This window comes from Symphodus melops (genome assembly GCF_947650265.1).
Source record: "Symphodus melops genome assembly, chromosome: 19".
Taxonomy (NCBI): domain Eukaryota; kingdom Metazoa; phylum Chordata; class Actinopteri; order Labriformes; family Labridae; genus Symphodus; species Symphodus melops.
The window spans coordinates 21,947,495-21,971,503 of record NC_136709.1 but is presented as its reverse complement, the minus strand read 5'-3'; the positions used below and the strand labels follow the sequence as shown (position 1 = coordinate 21,971,503).

General features: G+C 47.9%; 2 protein-coding genes across 2 annotated transcripts in view; both read right to left on the bottom strand.

Annotated features, from left to right (window-relative positions):
- paplna (papilin a, proteoglycan-like sulfated glycoprotein) overlaps window positions 1-7,382 on the bottom strand; it is a gene marked incomplete at its 3' end in the record, with an annotated part of 7,833 nt that extends 451 nt beyond the window's left edge. Inside the window, exons 1-11 of the mRNA XM_079369293.1 lie at window positions 7,199-7,382; window positions 5,611-5,673; window positions 4,152-4,255; window positions 2,092-2,152; window positions 1,813-1,915; window positions 1,591-1,721; window positions 954-1,077; window positions 739-819; window positions 312-484; window positions 100-223; window positions 4-20 (exon numbers count right to left, since the gene is read on the bottom strand). Of these exons, the coding sequence (XP_079225419.1) occupies window positions 4-20; window positions 100-223; window positions 312-484; window positions 739-819; window positions 954-1,077; window positions 1,591-1,721; window positions 1,813-1,915; window positions 2,092-2,152; window positions 4,152-4,255; window positions 5,611-5,667 (975 nt within the window). The 5' untranslated portion in view covers window positions 5,668-5,673; window positions 7,199-7,382. The remainder of the gene's footprint in view (window positions 1-3; window positions 21-99; window positions 224-311; window positions 485-738; window positions 820-953; window positions 1,078-1,590; window positions 1,722-1,812; window positions 1,916-2,091; window positions 2,153-4,151; window positions 4,256-5,610; window positions 5,674-7,198) is intronic.
- Window positions 7,383-12,837: 5,455 nt separating this feature from the next.
- psen1 (presenilin 1) lies at window positions 12,838-23,619 on the bottom strand. The gene is made up of 11 exons (XM_079369887.1): window positions 23,468-23,619; window positions 21,283-21,368; window positions 18,974-19,305; window positions 18,547-18,688; window positions 16,791-16,858; window positions 16,441-16,661; window positions 15,900-15,998; window positions 15,687-15,794; window positions 15,435-15,611; window positions 14,890-15,008; window positions 12,838-14,700 (listed from the first exon to the last, which is right to left on the bottom strand). The coding sequence occupies exons 2-11, from the start codon at window positions 21,316-21,318 to the stop codon at window positions 14,545-14,547; spliced, it is 1,458 nt and encodes a 485-aa protein (XP_079226013.1). The 5' UTR covers window positions 21,319-21,368; window positions 23,468-23,619; the 3' UTR covers window positions 12,838-14,544.
- Window positions 23,620-24,009: the final 390 nt, after the last annotated feature.

Here is a 24,009-nt window from a genome sequence, read left to right as displayed (position 1 = left end):
GACCAAACGAGTCTGGTAGCCTGATGGAAACATAACAGTCACATGATTTCATGAAGTTCACTTTAAACCAGATGCTACCTGCTGCTACGATGCTCTGACCTGATCCACACTCTTTGCTGCAGGTCGACCAGGATCCAAAGCTCCAGTAGTATCCCTCTCTGGAGCGTCCGTTGGGAAGGTAGAATTCATACTCCACTCCTTGGTTTGGCTCCTGGCTGATCAGCTGTGAGGAGAACAGAGCACGTTAGTCCCAGGCTGAGGTCAAACACTGGAGGTGAAGATGGAATCAAAGAAGCAGTATAAGTTCTGACCTCAACAACCAGAGGTTCAGTGGTGGGGCCCCGGCCGATGATGGTCTCGGGGACGTTGTCCCCCTCAGCTCCTCTCTGGTAGTAGAGCACGGTGCCGGCGATGGGAGTGGCCCTGGAGAACTCGATGACCCAGTGTCCGTTGAGGTAGTACTCCCCACGCAGGTTCTTGATGGCTGCTCAGAGAGGTCACAGTTACAGTTTGTTCTGATGCCCGGGCCCGTGTGTCCCTAACAGGCGGAGCGTCCGGCTCGCTTTGTGACGCGTCCGCGAAGAGAGAGACTTTGTTAAAGTCCGAGATCGTCTCTGAGACGAGCACGTCTGATTGTCAGAGCGCCGCCAACAAAACCGAGCTCACATACAACAAAGCAGTGTTTGTCGTGTTCAAGAGACGGTTGTCATGGAGACGGGCTGTTTTGTAACAACTCACCGATGTAGTTGCGCGTGGCCACTGTCTCTCTGATGCTGATGGTGGTCGCTCCAACGGGGATGATGAACATCTGGTTGTAGCCTGAGACAGAAAATAAAAAGTTCAATTCCAGCGACACAGACTTTGACACTTTCCTTCTGGATGCTTCCAGTTTTACTTCTGCTGAACTGACAGCTGTGCGGCTCGTTGTCAGGAGTGATCGGCGTGCAGCGTACCAGTTGGAAGGTCGCGCACGGTGAAGCTGTTCTGGACGCGGCGGCAGGACTGCCCGTTGCCCCCACACTGCAGGCAGGGGTCCTCCTGCTGAGGAGACTCCAGCATGTTGTCACAGCCCAGACGCTGCAGGAGAGAAAACAAAGTGTTCACGATCAAAACTGCTGCTGAAGCTTTTAGACTGGCACGGCTCAGGGAGGGACAGACCGCGCTCTCTGTGCCAAACCCAACACCAAAACTGATTTAAAAAAGGCTGAGAGAGATGCTCATTAAAAACCCAAATCTGGATCTGGAGGTTAAAGAGGAAGATTAAGGCTCCAAATGAGGAGGTGAGGACGGAGCAGATTAGCGCCTCCTGCTCCCACAGAGGAGGTGACGGAGACGTGATGACAGAGGTCAAACACAGGAGCTGCTGCCATAATGACATGAGAACCAAAAGAGAGCAGCGAGGGAGGGGGCTCCATCCCGCTGAGCCACCTGGACCTTTAGCCTTCAGACAGACTGAGAACAGATTCAAACATTCAGAGGGAGGACGAGGTGGGTCAGTCACCTTCATCCATCTAATGTCTGAACCACATGTCCTGGAGCCAATCCCAGCACTCACAGAGAGGCATCGTCCAATCAGAATGTCAACCTTACCTTGCAGACTCCATCCACACAAACATCTTTACGCCCGGGGTGACACGGCGTCCCATCCACCACGGCGCTGCTGTGACGATAGTAGAAGTTTTCTCCTCTGGGCATGCAGTTCAGCTCGCAGGGGTTCTCAGCTGGAGGAGACACACACGGATCTCAGACAGAGGACGGAGCACAGCTGGACACATGTTTGAAATCCTCGCTTCACGTGTTCATGAGTCTGACCTCCATAATACGGGAGCCACTTGTAACGTTTCCCCTGGAAGTCGGCGCCGTCAAACTTGGAACACTGCTCCTCACGGAAATCTCTGGATCCCTCGGGACAATCCTGAGAGGACCAATGAGAGGGGACGGAGAGGTCAAAGAGGAAGACATCAGCGAGCGGTCAAACGTGTTGTCCTAGCTGCTCTGCAGACGATGCAGTGATTTACGTTAGCGTCGGCGTTCTCTTGACAGCTGATGTTTATTCACCGACACAGACCTGCACAAAGAGTGTTTGTTCACCTGGATGTTACACGAGCGATAAGACTTGTCTGGTCCCACGCAGTTGTGTCCTCCATCAGCCCTGCGGACAGAGAAGACATCGATGTTTTTACTTCATCTTACAGGCTGTGAACGTGTGCTCGTGGACACGTCACATCAGACGTATTTGTCCAAAGTGAAGACGAGTGAGGATGGACAGGTGGAGACGGAGCAGCTGCTGTTCTGACCCCGTGTCATGTTTCAGAGTTTACACTTTAAAGCTTCAAGAACAATAATACTAAAAACTGTTTTCACATTTTGAAGGCCCCTCAAAGCCACAGATATGTGTTTTCATCAGTGCTGAAATAAACCTCCCGTCTCTCCTGCAGCTGAACGTCCATGAAATGTTTACGGGTGGTCATAATGAGGCACAAAGACTTAATGAGTAGTTGAGGCTGCAGCACATGCATGCAAACACAGCTCAGACTGTCTGCCAAGTAAAAACCTTCTCCTCTGAAATTTAAGTGTCATCCTCTTTAATCTGTTGACATCCACGGCGTGGAGCCCGGGACTCGCACAGACCCACAGTGAGACAGCACAAGGTTTCGACACCCTCGCTCGCAGCCATGTTGATAACACATGATTAAGTCACCTCTTAGTGAGGAGCTGCCCTCGGGCCCACAAAACAAGACGTTCTCCTGCTGTCAGCACGCCAGAACTGAAAAGTACAAACATGTCCAAACACTCAGCGGCAGCACGCAGCCTTCCAGTGTTCACCTGAGGACGGAGGACAAACACCAGGAGCCATCAGACTGATCACAGAGAGACACGTTCATGCTCAAGAACTGAACCAACACAATCAGTGGGATGGAAGCCTGTGATGGACAAAATGAAAACCTGCATTGACTCGTTAAAGTGAAGTGAAGTCGGAGTAAAAAGGGAGTTCCTGTAAAGCTCACGATGAGTCAGCAGCTGTCTGATCATCCTGGCAAACAAGACATGACAGAGTTCATCCACTTACAGCAGGTGAGAGTGGGCGGGGCTTCCTCCCCTCAGATAGAGAGGGAACAGACTGACTCACTGACTGACTGCACCGACATGTTGGACGCCTGCATCATCTGAACTCTGATCTGTCCCTGTTCAGCCCTTCAGCTGACCTCCACACACACACACACACACACACACACACACACACACACACTAAACATGGAGACGCTGACACAGACGTCAGGACGCTGTTTGGACACGTTACAGTGTTTGCTGAGCCTGGAGGGCAAAATCTAATTTAGCATTTTATCAAATTCCCTCCTAATCGTTGCTCAATGCCTGAGACACGCCTCCATCCTGCAGCCGACACAGCAGGACGCCACGGCTGATGGATGCAGAAGAAGACAACACGACTTCATCATCACCAGGATGAAGGTGGTGACTGTTTGACAAACACTCTGAAACAATAAACTCAGAAGAGGAAGCGGACTCCATGAAACACAAGAAGAAGAAGAAGCTCGGAGACGCCGCAGAGCGAGAAGCCCCGCCCCCAGTGTGACGGCGAGGTTTCAGGTTCTCAGTGCGGTGAACTTTAGGCCTCATCACCTCGATGTGCCAATCAAAGGATGGCGTTCAGCTGGAGAGATAAAGGGGGGAAGTTCCCGGCTGCAGGACGGGGACGCGGCGTGTGGATTCCTGTAACGCCAGAGTCAGGACGATATCGCACCTGTCCCGCCCCCTGATCTGCTCAGGTGTCGCTCTGCTGCAGCCTTCCTTTGAAAGCCTTCCTAAGAAACAGCCTCCTATGATGACTCGACACACAAAGCAAGCGTCACTGTGCTGCTGTTTACTCAGGTGTCCAAACACGCCTGAGAGTGGACAGAAATGATACTTTTAAAAAGCACACAGCGTGCAGCGACACGGCCGATCTGTTGGAACAACTTCTGAGGTCTCTGAGTCAAAAAGGGCAAAAAGAAAAATGTTCACTCCCCATCAGATCCTCCTCTGCAGCCAACACCCTGCACGCCCCCCCGCCCCCCCAGCCCGCCCGGCTCCTTGTGTGTTCTCACAGGAACGTTCATGTGTGTGTGTGTGTGTAGGTGTGTTAGTCTTACCTGTGGGTGATGCAGCGTCTGCTTCTCATGGTCACGCCGCTGCCACAGCTGCGGCTGCACTCTCCATACGGACCCCACGCGTCCCACTGATCCACGTTAGGCAACTGGACAAAACACAGCAGGTTAAAGACACAGAGTCTGTATGTTCATGATGATGATGATGTCACAGTGCAGGATCATTAAACCTGGGAAATGTTTCCAATCATCAGGTTCAGAGTCATGACTGTAACACTGATCAGATGATTGTAACACTGATCAGATGATTGTAACACTGATCAGATGATTGTAACACTGATCAGATGATTGTAACACTGATCAGATGATTGTAACACTGATCAGATGATTGTAACACTGATCAGATGACTGTAACACTGATCAGATGACTGTAACACTGATCAGATGACTGTAACACTGATGATTGTAACACTGATCAGATGATTGTAACACTGATGATTGTAACACTGATGATTGTAACGCTGATGACTGTAACGCTGATGATTGTAACACTGATCAGATGATTGTAACACTGATGATTGTAACACTGATGACTGTAACGCTGATGATTGTAACACTGATGATTGTAACACTGATGATTGTAACACTGATCAGATGATTGTAACACTGATGATTGTAACACTGATCAGATGACTGTAACACTGATCAGATGATTGTAACACTGATCAGATGATTGTAACACTGATCAGATGATTGTAACACTGATCAGATGACTGTAACACTGATCAGATGACTGTAACACTGATCAGATGACTGTAACACTGATGATTGTAACACTGATCAGATGATTGTAACACTGATGATTGTAACACTGATCAGATGATTGTAACACTGATGATTGTAACGCTGATGATTGTAACACTGATGATTGTAACACTGATCAGATGACTGTAACACTGATCAGATGATTGTAACACTGATGATTGTAACACTGATCAGATGACTGTAACACTGATCAGATGATTGTAACACTGATCAGATGATTGTAACACTGATCAGATGATTGTAACACTGATCAGATGATTGTAACACTGATGATTGTAACGCTGATGATTGTAACGCTGATGATTGTAACGCTGATGATTGTAACACTGATGATTGTAACACTGATCAGATGATTGTAACACTGATGATTGTAACACTGATGATTGTAACGCTGATGATTGTAACGCTGATGATTGTAACACTGATGATTGTAACACTGATCAGATGATTGTAACACTGATGATTGTAACGCTGATGATTGTAACGCTGATGATTGTAACGCTGATGATTGTAACACTGATGATTGTAACACTGATCAGATGATTGTAACACTGATGATTGTAACACTGATGATTGTAACACTGATGATTGTAACACTGATGATTGTAACGCTGATGATTGTCGGGTTGTGGACGCAGCTGTCGGCGGTTCGCTTTCAGACGCTCTTCTGGAAGCTTACCATGAGAGCTGGAGCCAGCAGCAGCTGGAGGACGAGCAGAGACAGGAGCGTCTTCATCGTTCCCTGGAACACATCACAGTCCTGGGTTAGTCACTGCTGAGCCTGATCAACACTGACACACGTCTTCAGGAAATACATCTGATCCAACAACAGGAAACTTATCCTGAGGCGTTTCCTCACTCAGTATAAATCTGTGCATGTAAGGACTTCCCCTCTTCCTGCAGAGCCTGAACGCACACAGCCACGGACGCAGCAGCTCGCTCTGTGCTCAGCAGCTGGATCAGTGAAGACCTCAAGTGTCACATCTGTGAGCAGCTCAAGAAGAGCTGAAGGAAATGATTGATTTACTCTCAGCTCATCGTATCAACGACAGAGCTGAGAAGAACGAGCACCTCCAGCACTCGACCTTTAGAAGACGCAGCTTGAGTGGGGGACGGTTTCAGTGTTTTCAGACATGATGAGACTGTCAGGCTGAACTGTGCTGACACTACATGTATGTAAAGTGAAGCTCAGAGAGATGCAGACGTGGAACTTTATTGACTCTATTAAACTTGAAACCTCTCCTCATCGTGTCCCTCTGCTGTCTCTGCACTTCATTGTTTAACTGAGATAAAAAGTGTCTCCTTTGTTGCATGTGCACAGGCTGTTTATTTGTGTTTTTTCCAGGGCAAATGGGGGGTTTCTGGGAGGGGGGGTCGGCTGGAGCTGCCAAAACACCTCTGACTCAGTCTACCATGACGCCTGAGTGCCTGGGCAGAGACGAGGACAGGTTGGATCAGCCTCTCAGACATGCTCTCAGCCTTCATCTCAGGCTCCTGTTTGTTTACATCAGGATAACTGCACACATAAAGAACCTTTCCCTCCACATGATGACGCTTTTATTACTTTAAAGGACCAATCAGAGAGCTGCTCTCTCCCTCTGAGTGGACCTGGTTCAGATAGAAGATTGCAGAAAGCTGCTCAGACTCAAACAGTCACTGTGAAGGTTTCTGTGTCCTGAACACTGAATGTGTCTGTTGTTCTTTGGTTTTATGACTACACATGGAGATGTGACATGTTCATAAAGGTGCACTGTCCCTTTAAATAAATAAAGGGCGACTGATGAGCAGCATTCCTGCATCACTGTGTATTGTAGCAGCTCATAAAGCCTCCAGCCCTCCGGCTCTACTTTGATCCAACCAAAATGAACTATTATTCATCAATAGACAAGCACCGTCTTGAGTCCTGCTCAGAGTGAGAGCAGCAGGACCTGGTCCGGCTGTAAGACAGTCCCTGAGGAGCCCCTGGATCTGCACACTGGGGCTCAGTATGGGATCAGTCCTGCAGGTCTCTGCTGATCCCTTAATCCAAGAGGATGAAAATGTCTCTCTGTCTTTTTCAGGACATCACTGTCTCTACACTCAGGTTCTCTCTTAAACAGAAGAGCTGAGTCCTGAAATCTAAAACACAAACTTTCTATCAAACCTTCTCCAAGAGTTAAAAGTACACAACCACTTCAGCTGATTCAAGGTGGCACGAGGAGCACATCGTAAAAAAAAAGTAAAATCATCCAGTGTCCTTCTCTGTGGTAAATAAAGAGGCTACTCACCCTGCAGACTGCTTTGTAATGCGGTTTCTTGGAGTCCTAACTCTCCGCTGGATCCTCTCGGACTCAGGACTGACGGAGCTGCTTGGACCTGAAGACGCGTCCGAATGAAAGGAGCTGCAGCGCAGTCCTGGATTTATAAAGGAGGGGTTCTCTGACTGGAAGCCTTTGTCTCTCTCGCTCTCTCTCTCTCTCTATCTCTCTCTCTCTCTCTCTCTCTGTGTCAGGAGGAGGAAGAAGACGAAGAAGAGGAGAACGTGCTGCTGGTCTGAAGCTCCTCAGCGCGTCACCGGCGCGCTTTTTATCCAGCAGCGGAGCCGCGGCCCCCCCTGTCAGAGAGGCGACCTTTACGCGCAGTCTGTAATTCAGACTGAGGAAATAACAGTTCATCAACGTGTCCGCTTGTTGTGAGCTGCCCATAAAGCATCCAGTCCTCAGTGGAAAGTGTCAAACGCGTCATTATAATCCCGGACATGTAATAGCAGGGTCCAAGTGGAGTGTGTTTGGAGAGCTGGCTCTAATGGAGAGGCTGCTGATGGGTCCCACATGTGGACTCTGGCTGTGAAAGGACACTTTGTGATTTATTACATGATATATGATCCTTTACTTTTTATGTTTACTTCAAATAGGACTTTATTTTGACAGTGTGGGCACGTGTAGCTACCTCTGGAAATATAATGGGCTGTAGTTAACGTTTCTTCTTCTGCAGAGAGTAGACGGGTAACAGCAGTCACCATGAAAGGACTTCCGGTCAAAACTTGCTGCATTGTTTATAATCCGACTAGAAACTTTAAAGGTGGACATCAATCATTCGCTGTTTTGTGTAACATCCTGCAGTACCTGGAGTGTCCACTAGAGGCTGGCTGCAGTACCTGGAGTGTCCACTAGAGGCTGGCTGCAGTACCTGGAGTGTCCACTAGAGGCTGGCTGCAGTACCTGGAGTGTCCACTAGAGGCTGGCTGCAGCAGCACAGGAAGTCACATACACACCCATTCAAACAGCCTGTTTTTACAGCAGACATGAACATGTTTACAGCCTGCTTCAAAAAACCAAATAGGTGTGATTAGCTCATGTCTCCATCCACACACATCCACACACACACACACACACACACACACACACACACACACACACACACACACACACACACACACACACACACACACACACACACACACACACACACACACACACACACACACACACACACACACACACACACACACACACACACACTGTACGGGGGAATATTACAGGATTACTGCCAGGTGAATCCTTCTGATCTCGTTGTTCACACATGCACCTCACAGCGGGAGATTGTCCCGGTCAGATTGTAGGGGAGGCGAGGGGGGTCAAAAATGTTTCCTCTTGAACGTCTCAAAGGAGAAAATCGGTTGCAGGCTGCTGTCAGGTGACTTAATACGACTTATTAAGAGGACAATTTCAGCGTCTTCTAAACGTGTAAATTACTGACTGTATGGTTCATGTATGTGCAGCGTGTTCAATGTTAAGGCTGTTTGGGCTTTTTGTAGCACGTTTCTTCTTCTGCTTTTGAACTTGCATCATTTCTGATGCTGCAAGTTTTTGGTTACACAAGTCATTTCAGTAATGAACCCGTGTGGTCTGCTGCGTAAGCTCTTCTAAAAATGACAGATGCCTCAGACTAAATGTTTTTATCGGTCCAAAGTTGTGTTTAGAAAGAATTCAAATGAAAAAGAGAAGAAGTACCAAAGTGTCAACAACATGCTTGTAGAGCAGCGAGTGTCCACAGACTGAATCTGTCTCTGCAGTCACGATCATTTAAAGACTGAACGCAAATAAAAAACCCTCTCCGAAGAATTTGAAGTTTTAAATTCAATATCTGCCCAAACATGTTGGAAATGAATGAAAACAACACATACATGATGATTTTGGCTTTTAAAGGGCAAACCACCGCAGCCACTATACCCAAGCTATGTTTAAACAGCTGCCTATGTTTTCCAAAAAGGTTTGTACCTCCCTCGCTCGCTCCTATAGGAGGTTTGGTTTTTGTATACATCCCAACCAGCATTTAAAATCAAACATACAAAAGTACGGAGTTATGTAGCTGTGGCCTGGAGTAAAAATACCTCGTGGTGAAAAGTGTATTTGTCTTCGATTCATTCAGAAGAGGGTTTATGAACCAGTCTGGACGGATACTTTTTTCCTCACAAAGTAAAACCTCCTTTAAAGCCGCTGAATCCGACTGAAGCCACATGTTTGTTTATCCGCTCACAGCGGGGGATCGCTCTCCGTGTTCAGGCCAGACTGAGCGGCTCGAACACATTCGAATCAACGTTTTCAAATTTAAAGCAGCCCACATGTAAACGGATACCCAACAGGAAAGTTCTCACCAAGTCCCAGAAGGGAAAGGACTCGCTCAGTGGACCATCACACTGAAATCAAGTCCAGCTTGTTCAGGTCTGTGTTTACGGTCAAGTATGAAACAACGACATCAGAAAGGGGAAGTTCAGGTTTACAGCTCGATCAGCTGCTCTCGACTGCTCGGATGACTTTCAGGACATGTTTGATATTTATAGTTTCAGGACTTTTCTTCCTGATTTCATCGGTCGTCACCTTCTAAGAACTGTTGGCAGGAAGTGTCTGCAGACGTCCAGCTGACAGAGAGTATTTGTTAAGATTCAGCTGTGAGTTGGATTGTTCTTATATGTGATGCAGAGTGTGTATGTGACTTCCTGTGCGTCTGCAGCCACCCTCTAGTGGACACTCCAGGAACTGCAGGACTCTACACTTCAGCATGGGCTGCACTGATTCTGTAGGAGCGAACAACACGAGGACTAAACACATCATCAGCAGGTCAGAGGTTCAACATGATGAAGAGTAAATCTTCAGTTACAGGTTTATTACTGAAGGACATCGCTGATCACATCCGGCCATCAGTGCCTTTAACAGACTACACATCTACAGACATGGTGACATTTAAACACTGCAGGAGATATGATGAGAAAACTACAAAGAATTCAGCTACTTGTTCAGAGAAAATCTGTTTAGCTTTCAATGTCTGAATTTGACTTTTTGGGGATTTGACTTATTAGTCGTCTTGTTTATTGTTCCATGAAGCTGAGATGTAGTTAGCTTAGCACGAGCGGTCTTAATGTTTTCTCTCTGTGTAAGAAAACCAGGAAATGTTGGATGTAACTTCTCGTTTGAGTTCCAGAAACCTTCATCAAGTCGGACAACTTTCAACAGCAGTGACACTGAATGTCAGTTTGCAGAACTTAAACTTTATCGGGCTACATGAAGGGAACTGATCTTCAGTCTGTCGATGTCCTGCAGCCCAGCGTGGAGCGAGGCACACTGAAGTCTCATTGGCCCGCCCCCAAGGTCAAAGGTCGGAAGGGATCATCAGGTATTTTTAGCACCTTGACTTATAGAAGACAAACACAGGTGACCACCCACTTCTTCTGCTCACTACAGAGCTAAACATAACATCCAGCGGCTGCCATTAAATAGAGTCTTTAGTGGGGCAGCGCAGCTGTTCTTGTTTTAATTATAGAAACCTAATGAGCACAATGCCTCATGTAGGCATACCCACTTCTTTCACTCAATATTCTCCACATGGACTTTTTTTTTTTTTAAAGATCTCCACTTTTGATTCCTTGCAATTAGGTCTAGACGTCGCTTTAAAAGGAGCTCTAAACCACAGGATTTAAGTTAACATTCAAATTACCGAGCTTTACATCCACCTCCTCCTAAAACCTACAAAGTACATGTGAAGACAGAAAAAACTGTTTCTATGCATTGAAGAAAATAGCAGCACCCAGTTTAGCCTTCAAGTCCACCCACTATTTCAACATCTTCTGTAACTAGCTGCGTTTTTCCTCCCAGTCTGTCCGGTGTTGTTTTCCTCCAGGACTCGGGTCACATGCTCCTCCTCGCCGGCCCATCACAGCTGCCGGCTGAGCTTCTGCGCCTGCCTCTCCTTGGCGTTGAAGGCGTACTTTGTTTCCTGGAGCTGTTCTATGATTTCCTTGGCCTCCTTCATCTCCACGGCGAGCTGGTTGTACTTCTCCACCAGCTCCTGGTTCTCCCGCCGGAGCTCCACCACCAGCTGGCTCAGCTCCTCGCTCTGCTTCCCGCAGTGCAGTTTGAGCTGCTCCATTTCTGAGAGCGTCTCCTCCATGTGCTTCACCAGGCTCTCCAGCTTGTCCTTAGACATGTCGGATGTGATTCTCCTGAATTCGAGCTCTCTTCTTCTTCCTCCTGTGTTGTTGAGGGTCTGTGCTTGCTGCCTGTCCCGTCTGGAGCGATTACTCAAGTCTTACATGTCTCAAACAGATATCCCTCCCTGCACAGTAATCCCCTTAGCAGAGCTATCCTGGGAAACCTCCAACGCACACAGGTGTAACGCACAGCCGTAATGACTCCAGCTTAAGTCTCCTCCATGCAGAGGCTGAAAGTGACGGATTACCCGTGCAGTTTCATCCGCTCGCCACAGAACAAGCTTAAAAGTCTGCAGAGAATTGTGACCTTTAGTTACGTTTTACAAGAGAAGAGAAACCAAAACAAAAGATTCAGATTTCTTTTCTTTCCCGTCACTGGGGAATCTTGACCACGGTTTAATCTCTTCTTGGAAAGCCACCCAAACAGCTTTAAGTGGATGGTGTAACTTAATCTGCACAGAACAAGTGTCTGGAATAGATGCAAGGGAAGCCTTGTGGAATTAACTGTGTGTTTGTTCCTGAGCGCAGCGTCACGGTTCACATGCCAAAGAGAGGCCTCAGCAGAGGGCTCGTTAGGTAAGTCACAGTGTGAGGCTAAACATTCTGCGTGAGCTGCCATAGCTCGCCACTGTGCACGCCGGCCAGGCCAAACCGTCCCCATGGTGACAGCGAGTGCGTCCAGCAGGCCTGACGCCGTGCCAGCAGCGCCCGTCGGGCCAGTTGGCAACGGAGGACGGCGAGCGTGGGATGCCAGCGCATCAGCACGCCGAGGAATTTCCACAATGTTCCCACCGTCTGCAGAAACGCTTTGCGTCAGACTCGGGGAGGATTCGACCACAGATAATCAGTCAGCAGTATTTTGTAAAGAGGCTGCTCCCGGGGTGTTTGACCTCCGTTTGGAAGGTCAGAGCTGCTTTGCATAAATAAAAAAAAAAAATCTCACACAGATTTTTGTCAGTAGTCTGTGTGTTGTGTATCAGTGATTCCAGCACTTTGCAGTTTCCTGCACACTTTGAGGACTTCTGTTTTCCCACCAAAAATATGACTGCTTGATAATATCGCCGTCACATTTCAGCTTCATGTTCCGCCACGTGAGACGTTCGATAAACACATCTGCAACATGACGCTTATCAAGGACCACGACAGACCATCACATCCTGTCACGCAGTCTGCAGGGTCGGGTTTTTAATCCCATTGGTCAGCTCGTTATTAGTTCACATCAACAATGTGACAAAGACAGAATGTATTTGATCATGTCTATAAACCAGCCCTGCTCAGAACAGGCTGTTTCTGTGTCTGTAGCTTTAAATATGTAAATGAGCTGTGTCTGACCACGCCCCCTCTCTGGAAGGGCTCGGGTGTACTCGTGCGTGTGCTTACCTAAAGTGGTCCAACACGGCTGAAAGAAAAAAAAGAGACACTTGAGAATTTGCACAGAAAGAATTTAGAGTTTCATTATTTATTTAAAAAAAACAAAATCTGAATTGCATAAACACACAAATGCAAAAGTGAAGGACAGAAAAGAAGCCAGTCACCCAACACATGTCCCCAAAATGAAAGAGGGAAAGAAAAGAGGTCAGAACAAATGTTACTGCTTTGTTCCCACTTGGTCTGCTTTAACCTCGAGTGAAGCTCCTCCCCCGTCGACCAAACATGGACGAGACGCCTCGGAGTTTGGCTTCTCGACTTCTCACAGAAACAAAATGTTACTTTAAACCTGATTGAAGCCTTTTGCTTCGTTTTGTTTTTTAAACTTGATTCAAACGCAGTTAGGCAAATAAAGCTCGACGTGTTTTCAGGATCAAATTGAACTGAAGCTACATTCATCACAACTCGGTGTTTTTATTCCTTACGCTGAACCGTGACAGCATCTCTGTCAGAGTCATCCCGGCATTTTTACCAGCATGTTCCAAAAAGTACAAAGTTCATGGTATGCATATCTTGAAAAGGAAAAGGAGTATCCGTGTGTGGCTGAGATGGTTTCCAGGTTGGATGTAGCATAGTTCCAGGCAGCACCAGGCGAGCGTCATGAGGCCGAAAGGTTCAGAGTTTGTGACCAGATGATCACAGGTTACAATCCCTGAAGGAGAAGGTCGTAAAAAAAACAACAACAACACGGTGCGGGAAGAAAATGAAAAGCACATTTCTGTCACACGACGACGACGACGACTAAAATGCCCTTGAGCAAGGCACTGAACCTCCGACTGCTCCAGCAGAACTGCTCAGTGGCTGACAGTACACGGCTGACACGGCAGGCAAGTCTCAGGTGTGTGTGTGTGTGTGTGTGTGTGTGTGTGTGTGCGTGCGTGTGAAACAAGTCAGCGTCACAGTAACACTCGTGTTTTACTCCACAGACGAAAATCTTTCTACATTTCTGATCCACCTTTTTTTTTTTTTTGGGGGGGGGGGGTGTAAACGGCTCCAGTGTCAGAGCGCTGGTTTCTTGTGTTTTAAGAGAGAGTGTGTGTGTGTGTGTGTGTGTGTGTGTGTGTGTGTGGGGGTGGGTGGGTGGGGGTGGGGGGGGGGCAGCAGTGAGAAAAGCACGTCTGGTGACTGACAGCTCAAACACTAACTACACATCTACCGTCTATTATCATCTTACAGTGTCCGTCAGATCGTCTCCTGGGTTTCGGGCTGCAGTGGTTGTAAAAATGGAGATCAAAGTCTGAGGAGGGACATTTAAAGAATTCATCTCCCTTTGCTCTACAGCGACCGCCGAGGTGTCCCTGAGCAAGGCACCTGCTGGAGAAGACTGCAGGAAGCTGTCGATGTGAAGCAGGGCGCTGCAGAGGAGAAGACTCCTGCTGACTTCTCGGGGTTTGGGGGGGGTCGAGCCTGAGACCGGCCGCTGATCAGCAATCTGAAGATGAGCCGCCGAGCGCAGCGGGAAATGTCACTTCTTGGTTTAAAAGGGAAATAAAATCGATAAGAACAGCTGCTGTCGAAGAGGGAAACCCTCCCTTGGCGCCGGGAAAAAAAAGGCAGAACAAAAAACAACTCGTGTCCCGTCATGGGTTCTTAGGAGGGGACGTGGGGGCGGGACAGGCCCCTGCATCGCACTTTTGTTCCCCGGCTGTGAAGGGACCGCCGTGGTCGTGTGGTTGGCCGGAGGGCTATGTGGGTGAGAGGTAACAGGGCAGCGTCCTGCTAAATGTAGAACTGGTGGAGCGCCAGCTTGTCCATGAAGGGCTGCACCAAGTTGTCCGTGGCGAAGTAGAAGACCAGGCCGAAGAAGATGGAGATGGGCAGAGCGGGGAGCGCCTTCTTGAAGATGGCGAGCAGGAGCAGGGTCAGACACAGGCCCTGTGAGGAGACGGCACTTTGAGTGATTGTGTAGCAAACAGCATGAGCTCAATCAGGGTAAAAACAAACACCTCAGGTTATATAACCAAGCGCTCCACATAACGCCGGGTTGCATCTTGTGCTGAGACACACAGAGGAGGTTGCGGTGATTCGAGCCCGACACAAAAATAAGCAGCTGTGGTCACTCACAATGAGGATGGCTACGAAGCAGGCGAGCGTGGTGTTCCAGTCGCCGCTGGCGGTGGCCGAGGCCTTCCCCACCAGCATGCTGTAGAAGATGAAGTCTCCCAGTCCCAGCTTGACGCCCCCTGAAAACACACAGGACACCACAATCAGGGTGGAGTCACAACTCCAGATCCGCTCCAGCGCCGCACCCTCCCCCCCCCCCCCCCCGACAGAAATCCTCCCTCGACTGTAATTACTGTACAAACAAGAGCTCAGACCCCGTATTTACCCCGAGGAGAGCGCAGCCTCCCAAACAGGACGGAAAGGAAACCTAGCAATTGCTGTGAATAATCGCTTCCTAATCTGCTCTGACTAAAAACAGAGTGGTGGTGTGTGTGTGTGTGTGTGTGTGTGTGTGTGTGTGTGTGTGTGTGGGGGGGGGGGGGGTCAACGGTAGAATAATAACGCGTCCTTCACTCTCTCGTCGGGATGGATTTTAAAGAGCTGCTGGTCGTTGTCGGTAATCTAATCGAAGACGTGATCACCCGTCATGACTTTACATCACTCACTCTCCTCGTCGTCCTCGTCGTCAGCAGGAGGACGATCTGACGGCATCTGCTGGATCTCCCGCCTGGTCTCGTCGGTGGACTGGATGGGACCCAGCTGGTGCTGCTGCTGGTTGACCCAGGACGGGTTGAAGCCTCCGTCGTCCTGCGACAGATTGGAGGGAGTCGGGGACGCGACGCCTGCGGACGAGCGACAGCCGTCAGACTAAACAACGTGACCGAAGGCGCTGAGTGAAACGTAAACACCTGGCTCACCTTCTGCGGCCTCTGGCTGAGCCGTCGGCGCCGCCGTCGCCGCCGCCTCCGTCGAGTTCTTCTTGGGCCTGTCCGTGTCGGCCATGTTGACGAGCCACACCATCGTCGCTGGAGAGGAATCAAAAGGTGCAGATTTGTGTTAATGAGGACGTGTGGCCCCGCCTGCGTCATCGATCTACCAACATTCACAGACTGCTCTGTGTTCTGTCTTACAGGAGTAGATGAGAGCGGGAAAGATGGGCTCATTCCTCTCCTGAGCCGTCTCCACCAGGATCCTCAGCGGCCCTTTGGGACAGAGCACGGCTAACAGATCTGAGAGGAAGAAGACATGTTAGGAACCAATCAGAAAACAGCTCCCTGACGTGACACGTGTGTGATGACAGCAGCTGCTTCTGACGGAGGATAACAACAAGAAACCCTCCAGATAAGACCTCGACTCCCCAGCAGGCCACTTTCAAGACGGTCATACTGCAGTACCCATTTTAAACAGCAGGGGGCCGAGTGACATTCATCTTCAGCTTTAACCCGACCTTTTCTCAGAAATATGTAAGTAAGCTGACATTTACTGGAACTCCAGAAACATCCTTCCTTCTGCCTCTTTTAGCACAGCAGGAAAGAGGAAGTGACATCACAGCAGGCGTCCGTCACTGTCCTGTATTTGAGCCTCAACGAAGGGTTAAACATTCTGAATGTTTCTTCTTTAAGGCTAAGAGGAAGCAGATGTTTGAAGGTCGTGACCTCTGAAGGGATTTACCGTAGACAGATATGACGGCTAAGATGAGCCAGGCGGTCCACTCGGGCAGGTACTTGATGAAAACCAGGGCCATGAGGGCGCTGATCATGATGAGGTAGGCCTGCTGGAGCCGCAGAGGGCCTTTCCAGTGAATGCACATCATGCCCACCACGCCGAAGTTCCAAATGATTACCGCCAGGGTGAAGTAGTCCATGGCCACGTTGTAGGTCTTAAAAACCTCTCTGTTGGACGGAGCACAAGCATCACACACACACACACACACTCGCCTGCAAAGACTCCATCCAGCTTTTATTACGAGCACTTGACATTTACGAGCGTGAGAAAACTTGGAGACGGGTTTGAAGGCTTACTTGAGGTAGATGTAGGAGAAGAAGAAGAGCAGCAGGAGGGAGGAGAGGAAGAGCCAGCCTTGGATCACCTGCGACAGAGACGAGTCAGAGTCACGTGCAGCACAGTCTGCTCGGCAGGGTGCGGTCCAAACTAAAGGTAGTTACCACGCCTATCAAAATCCCTCATGTGCTCGGCCCTGCCTGTCTGCTGAGGTTTCACACTTATAGAAAATACAATGGAGTGAAATATTTGCAGTGATTTAGAGTCAAAGCTAAGAGTTCAGTAAACACTGAAACCATTCAGGTTCTGGGGCGCTTCGTTTTCTTAAAGGGTCTGTTGTTGTTGTTGTTGTTGTTTTTTCCGGCGTCCTTCGGTCTAAATGAGAACGAGAACTGACGTGTTTACGGCGGGAATCAAAAATGGTTTTGGTCTCTTTCTCCCCCAGCTGTAAATAACTCATCCGTTTAAATTACAGATTATAAAACTTTAATTTATGCATAAAGATGTGGGAGCTGCTCAGAGGACTCTCTCACTTCTTTCTGCTCCCTTTTTAGACATCTCTAGAGCCAACATGGGAAGCAGACCGTACAGGATCCACTGCAGACCCCCGTCCCCACAAACACACCTGGGACTTCCCCGACCTGCCACGGTTCAAATCCACCTTCTCAGAGCTGCTTGTTTTATTGTTGTTTGTTTCACGGCTGTCAGGTGTTTACGATCGATGGACCAGCAGAGAGTCTGGCGTGCTGTCAGAGGTCGGGCGGCAGCTTTTATTGCCCCTGTGATTGTTTGAAGAGAGTAAGCCCTGAGTTCTTGTAAGGTTGTTAGCACGACGTCTGCTCGCCTTCTTAGCTTGTCTGCTTGGCTCGTTAACCAGCTAATTCTGCAGACAATGAATTAGCCTTAGCGGCTAATTCGCTTTCCCAGCTGACCTCTGACGACCTGGAGAAAAGTCCATTATTTGGCTCCAGAAACAAAGATGACAACGTGCAACATGCAGAAACTTCAGGACTGAAAGGCAGAGTGCACGAAGAGGGAAACTATGACGACTCAGACTTTAACTATTAACGCACTTCAACGGCTTTGTGGTCTGAATCATTTCACACTGAGGTAACTGAGTGACGTCGTTTCTCAGAAGGATCCTCCGGAGGAAGAAACGTGGCTGACAGCTCTTTTATATCGTTTCCCTGGAAGGCGGTGGATCGTGCCAGCACGCAGGCGGGCAGGTTGAAACGACCACGTGAGAGGAAAACACCCCGACGATGACGGTCGGCCACCTGTTTGCTCAGAGACGATCAGACATGAAAAACGCTGCTCTCTGATTGGTCGAGTTTAAAGCTCGATGTTTTTGTTTTTTTTAAGATTTATTTTTGGCCTTTTTCTCCGTTCTTATAGAGACAGGAAGGTGGATCGAGAGCGGGGAGAGACATGCGGGGAGGGGGAGCCACAGGCCGGACGTGAACCCGGGCCGCCCGCGCGAGGACCACAGCCTCGCTACATGGGACGCACGCACTGCGCCACCAGCGCCCCTAAAGCTCGATGTTTTGGTTAAGTTGGACGTTTCACTCGCGTGGTAAAAATGAACATTACATCTCCGTGGTAACCAAGCAGCGACACAACTACGCGTGGAGTTTAGAGTCGACTCGGAGGAAACGTCGGAGAGACAGAGCGTCTGCCATCGCTCGCCTGAGCTGATCTGATACGGTTAGCTCTTCATGCAACACAACACAAGGTCAGACGTGTAAATTCAGTCCAGCGTGGTTTGGCGGCGTTCACCTTGTAGCAGCGGTACTTGTACAACAGCACCAGCACCAGGGTCATGACGATGATCACAGTGATCATGATGGTGGCGTTCAGGATGGAGTTGACGGCTCTTTGTCCGACTGTGTCCGTGTCCTCGGGGAACGGCGTGTAGATCCTGAGGGGCGAAAATAAAACAGCTGTGAGAGAAACCAGGACTTCAACGTGTTTCCTTCATGTCTGAGCAGAGATTGGTCGAAACTGTTGTGCAGATCCAGACTTTGTCTAAATCATCTTATGCAGCTCCAGAGCTGTCTTGGTTTTCAACCCATGCAGGAGCGATGCACGGTGCACGAGCGCCCCCTGCTGGTGAAGCAGCTGTGTTGCATTTAAACAACAAGACAAGAAGTGAGAGCTGGATCTGAGTCCAGTCTGCAGCTTCAATCAAAGTTAGAATACTCACAATCTCTGCCCGTCGTTCTGCGTGTAGAAGCTGACTGATTTAATGGTCGCCACGACAACCACCATGCACAGGGTCACAGGAACAAACAGCATGATGACGTGCTTGGCCCCGTATTTAAGAGTCAGCTCTTCGTCTTCGTCCTCCTCGGCCTCGACCACACGAGGAGGCCGAGCGGCGGGAGGCTGTCCATTCTGCTCCGGACCGCTTCCGTTACCTCCTCCGTCAGCTCCTCCCCCTCCTGCTCCGTCGCCTCCTCGAGACCGCGCCCTGATGCCCCCAGGCTCCTGTGGCTGCTGGGGGGGTTCAGGGGGCACGTTGTTCTCCTGCGTGCCCTGAAAGGTGAGCGAGGGGAATACGTTTTTACTTTGCATTTCATCGTGCAACATCGGGATGTTTGTCTGGTCGACTAAACGCCAACACCCTCAGTAAATGAAACATTGGTCTTTGATAACACTCAAGCAGCCTCTACCCGCACGGCTGCCTGACTTTAAGGGAACTCTTCCTGAATATCTCCTGCCTCATCCTCACGTCAGTGAACATATAGCATGACAGAGAGAGAGATGAGTAGTTCTCTACTGATCATATTTCAGTAATTATCAGATATTTTCTGCAGCCGTATTTCCCACTAAAGAGCCAAATTCAAAACATTTGCAAGACTCATTTCAAGTTTCAAAACAAAAACACTGAACAAAAGACTCCTGTGTGAGCATGTAACAGACCTGTAATGAGTGTTAAGCACACTGTAACTGTTTGCGTAAGCTGATGGTGCAACGACCTGCAGCCTGCTTGGAAAGGGAACTCACGTCTGTGACACCGACGGACTCAAAGCAGCTCGTCTCGTACTTGAGCTGTCTGTTAATTCTACTAGAGGCCATGTGAGACAGCAGAGGGGTTGACACGTTATCTGAAGCTGATAAGACCAACTACATGAAATGAAAAACCTCGATTTCTATCATTGTCTTTAATACGTTTTAAATGCAGAAAGCAGCCTCAGACGCTCCGTGTTTTCCTTCCCTCTCAGCCCGAGGAGATCTCCCATCAGAGCAAACGCATCCTGGAAATCAAGCAGACTGTGTGAAGCAACAACTGTCAGGCGGGTCAAGACATGTGGCAGCAGCTCACAGAACAGGACGAGCCTCCAGAGACAGAGCGACCTCCCTGAGAGGAACGCCGTGTTGCTCCTCAGGCCTGGGAACAAGGTCGGGATCTTCCCGACGGCACGAAGGATCCTGAACACTTGTCTGAAGTGGAGTTAGACATGTTTCTGGTTGTAGTTCTGTCAGGCTGAGTCGACACTCACAATAACAGATATGTTTAACCTTTAATGACATTTTGATAAAGATCGATTATGATGAATACCCGTTTCGTTACCACGGCAACAAAAGTACAAGTCCAAAGCATCCAAATTGTGATGGGTTTTTTTTAAATTACCAAACACTGCAAAATCTTTAAATTGCACAAATACAGCAGCAGCAGCTTGTGGGTAAAATATGATGATCAGTCGTGTTTTAAAAATGTCACTACTTAAAGATACTAACGATGATAAAGGGACTGGAAAAGTCCATCCTCTCCGTCTTCTGCCTGCTCCACTTTTCAGAACATGTGTGCTCAAACAGGCCGTTTGGAGATGTTCCCTTCATGACATCACAAAGGGCAGTAGCCCCTCCCCCAGGTGGGTGACACTCCCACAGCTAGGTGTTTGTTCTGCCCTCTGAGTCTGCCTTCTCACCGTAAACAATAGGACATGGAGCCAGAAAGCAGCGAGTACACCCGAGCCCTTCCAGAGAGGGGGCGTGGCCAGACACAGCTCATTTACATATTTAAAGCTACAGACACAGAAACAGCCTGTTCTGAGCAGGGCTGAAATAGAGGGGTTTCTCTGATAATATTCGTGTCTCTCTTCAGCAGAAACAGAAAACTGTGTTCTGTAAACACAAAGCGCTCGTTCTCAGCTGCGTGACTCGACTGATAATCGCACTGACATCACGCCGTCCTCCCTGAGCGTAACATGCCGCTTCAGACAGTTTGGTGTAAACAAAGCTTTTCTCTCTGCCTTAGTGTGTTATGTGGACTCTGACAGCAGAGAGGGACTTTGACTTCATCACTACACCACACCCTTATTTATAGAGAGTCAAACGCAGACAGCACTATTTACACTCCTGATGTTTCCACCTTCCTGATTCACACTCCGACCATAAACGTCCGTTTGTTGGGTGAAAGGCCGAGAGAAACTGAAGTTATCAGTTATTACTGATTCGACCATTATATCCTGTAATGATTACCTAAAACACTCACACAGACAGACTCACCATGTTGTTTTCAATATCCTCTGCATTGTTCGCCATGGTTGGCTCCGCAGACGCTTGTCCTCACATGCACACCAAATTCTTTTATCCTGTGGAGACAATGAGAGGCGATACTGTACATGTTGGTGTTTATGGTACCACGTGGGGATGACATGTCAAAAAAACAAAAAAGGTTCAAACATGAAAAGAGGATCGTGTCGGGATGAAAATCATTCTGTCATCTGAAATTTACTCGACCGCGGTTTAAAAAGCCAAGAGAGAAACTAAAACATATTTTACAGTCTCCACTTGTAAAGCAGCTTTAAAGTTTGAATAAATCATATTGATAGAAGAGTCAGCCTTCGCCTCTGAGGATATTTGCATTTATTTAATTCAGTAGATATCTTTAGCTTCATTAAGGGTTCTTAGAAGTGTTACTCATCAGTTTCTGCCATGATGTTGGGTGACCTGAAATTATAACTCTCCACTCTGCATTCATCAGGCGCTCACAACTTGTTCTGAGAATGACTGAAAAGGACTTTACATTCAGCTGAATCCTCTGACTCTCCGTACTCTGAGTAAACTGTCTGTTCGTATTTTCTATTTGAGCAGCTGAGTGGAAATGATGTCATGAAGCAAAACTTGTAGAAAATAAAAAAAACAAAAAACAATGGGAGTCATTCATCACGAGAGGTCTGATATCAGCTTTGGCTCAGTTATTTTTGGACAAAAAAGAGACTGTGGAAATCCCGGCTTTCACGTATCACCAGGATGAGATCACCACACGCCCAGTGGGAGGAAGGATTACAGCTGCCGTTAACCGTTTCAAGGCACATCAGAGCCATCAGGAGGCCTGAGAGATAACTGACTTCAACATTACAGCATCTGAGCTTAAACTCACAGCTTCTGTCCGTCTGCTGCTCCTCTCGTGTTAGAGAACTGTGTTAACATGTCTCTAAATCCAAGTGTTTTTATTTCATCAAACTGGAACAGATTAAATCGCTGCCTTTAGCATGAACTTTATTATAAGTATAATAATAGTATATATAAGCTTCTGTAGAACTATGAACACATGATGAGAGTGAACGCGTCGCTCAACGACATTTAAAGACAATTTGTTCAGATAAATTTTGTTTTTTTTTGCATTTTTAACTTGGATACGACAGTAAAAATCTATCAAAGCTAATGCACCCAGTTTAGAGTTATAGGATGAAGGATCAGAGTTATTCACAATAAGGCGTGTAGCTGAGCTGATTGATGGGTGGGCGCCGTGTAACGGTTTGTCAGGAGGCTTAAAACCCGCCTCAAAACCAGCTCTCAGCCTGTCGTTAGCTTGACTCACAATTAGGCTGAGACAGCATTTCCAACATGGAGACCGCCCCCTCCTCTCTAGAGTGGATGCTCACACAGGTCAGCATGTGGTGGACACTGTAGCTTCAGTGTTTAGCCAGCTCTGCATGTGGTGGACACTGTAGCTTCAGTGTTTAGCCAGCTCTGCATGTGGTGGACACTGTAGCTTCAGTGTTTAGCCAGCTCTGCATGTGGTGGACACTGTAGCTTCAGTGTTTAGCCAGCTATGCATGTGGTGGACACTGTAGCTTCAGTGTTTAGCCAGCTCTGCATGGGTCTGTAAAGCTTTCTGCGTTCTAACCTCTCTCCATGTTTCAAAAGCATCTCCAACATTGATCCTAGTTTGAGCAGCTTTCTGCTGCTGGAGCTTATTAGAAACATGCAGAGGCTTTTTAGCTCGGGTACAATCACTTCTATCTGAAGCAGTTCCACTGCCCGCTTCCATCACTGCAACACCTGTTCACCTGATAACTGCTCTCATATCTGGCAAACCCAGGGGCGTCCAAAACGGCCGTGTGGGGTGGCCTTCAAAGCACCTACTTTCTCTGGTCCACATCGAAACATGTTTTATAAACTTAACTCCAACATTTATAAATGTTTAATGAGGGTTATATTAAAGGTAAACCTTTTAAAAGAAAGCGATAATTAAAATGAATTAATGTTTCTGAATTAACAGCACCGGTAATTGCTGCAGTTATTTATATGATGAGGAGTTAATAATACTGATCTGTTATCTTCATTACTCACAGAGGAGAGGCTAACGATGCTAATAACGGCGCGAGGCAGCAAAACTCTCTCTCTCAGTTGTGGATCAAAAGCTCCTGAATAAACCGCCTCGAAGGGACAAACATGTACTTACAGAGAATAACGCGTTATTTTCCTTTTGTTTGGTGTTCTGGTGTGTTTAAAACCCGGGCACTTTCTCCCCTTTGTTGTTCCTGTCTGCTCACACAGCTTCCGGCCGCTGGCGGAAACTACTTCCTGCTTTAGCGCACACTTAGGGTGCGTTCAAGATCATTACGTCGTCGGAAATTCTCCTTTCGTTGTTCTTAAAGTTTTACCAGTGAGTCGTTTATGTATTTCCTTGTAGTGTGAATGGCAAGTTGTTACGGGTCCCCCTCGCCCCAAGTGTTTTATTTAAATGTCTTTGTTTTACATGTATATATACTACATTGGTAATATATGTTTATATTAATAATTCATTGTGTTTGTATGGGTCATGTGTGATGTGTTTGTTCACCACCTTGTTTGCCTCTGTGGGGGTTTGTGCCCACTGCCCAACAGAACTTTTTATTTATTTATTTATAATCAAACTCTGACTATTACAGGAATCACAATTTACATAATATGTTACAGACCGAGCTTGACTTAACATGACCTAATAAACAGAAAGAAAACCAC

Bases quoted from the DNA above. Each gene is read 5' to 3' on its own strand.
- psen1 (XM_079369887.1), bottom strand. From the start codon at position 21,318: ATGGCGAACAATGCAGAGGATATTGAAAACAACATG. The intron at 18,689-18,973 runs GTGAGTATTCTA...TTCGCCCCTCAG, and splicing joins CAGAACGACGGGCAGAGATT to GATCTACACGCCGTTCCCCG. The intron at 15,612-15,686 runs GTGAGCCAGGTG...GCTCGTCCGCAG, and splicing joins TCAGCCAGAGGCCGCAGAAG to GCGTCGCGTCCCCGACTCCC.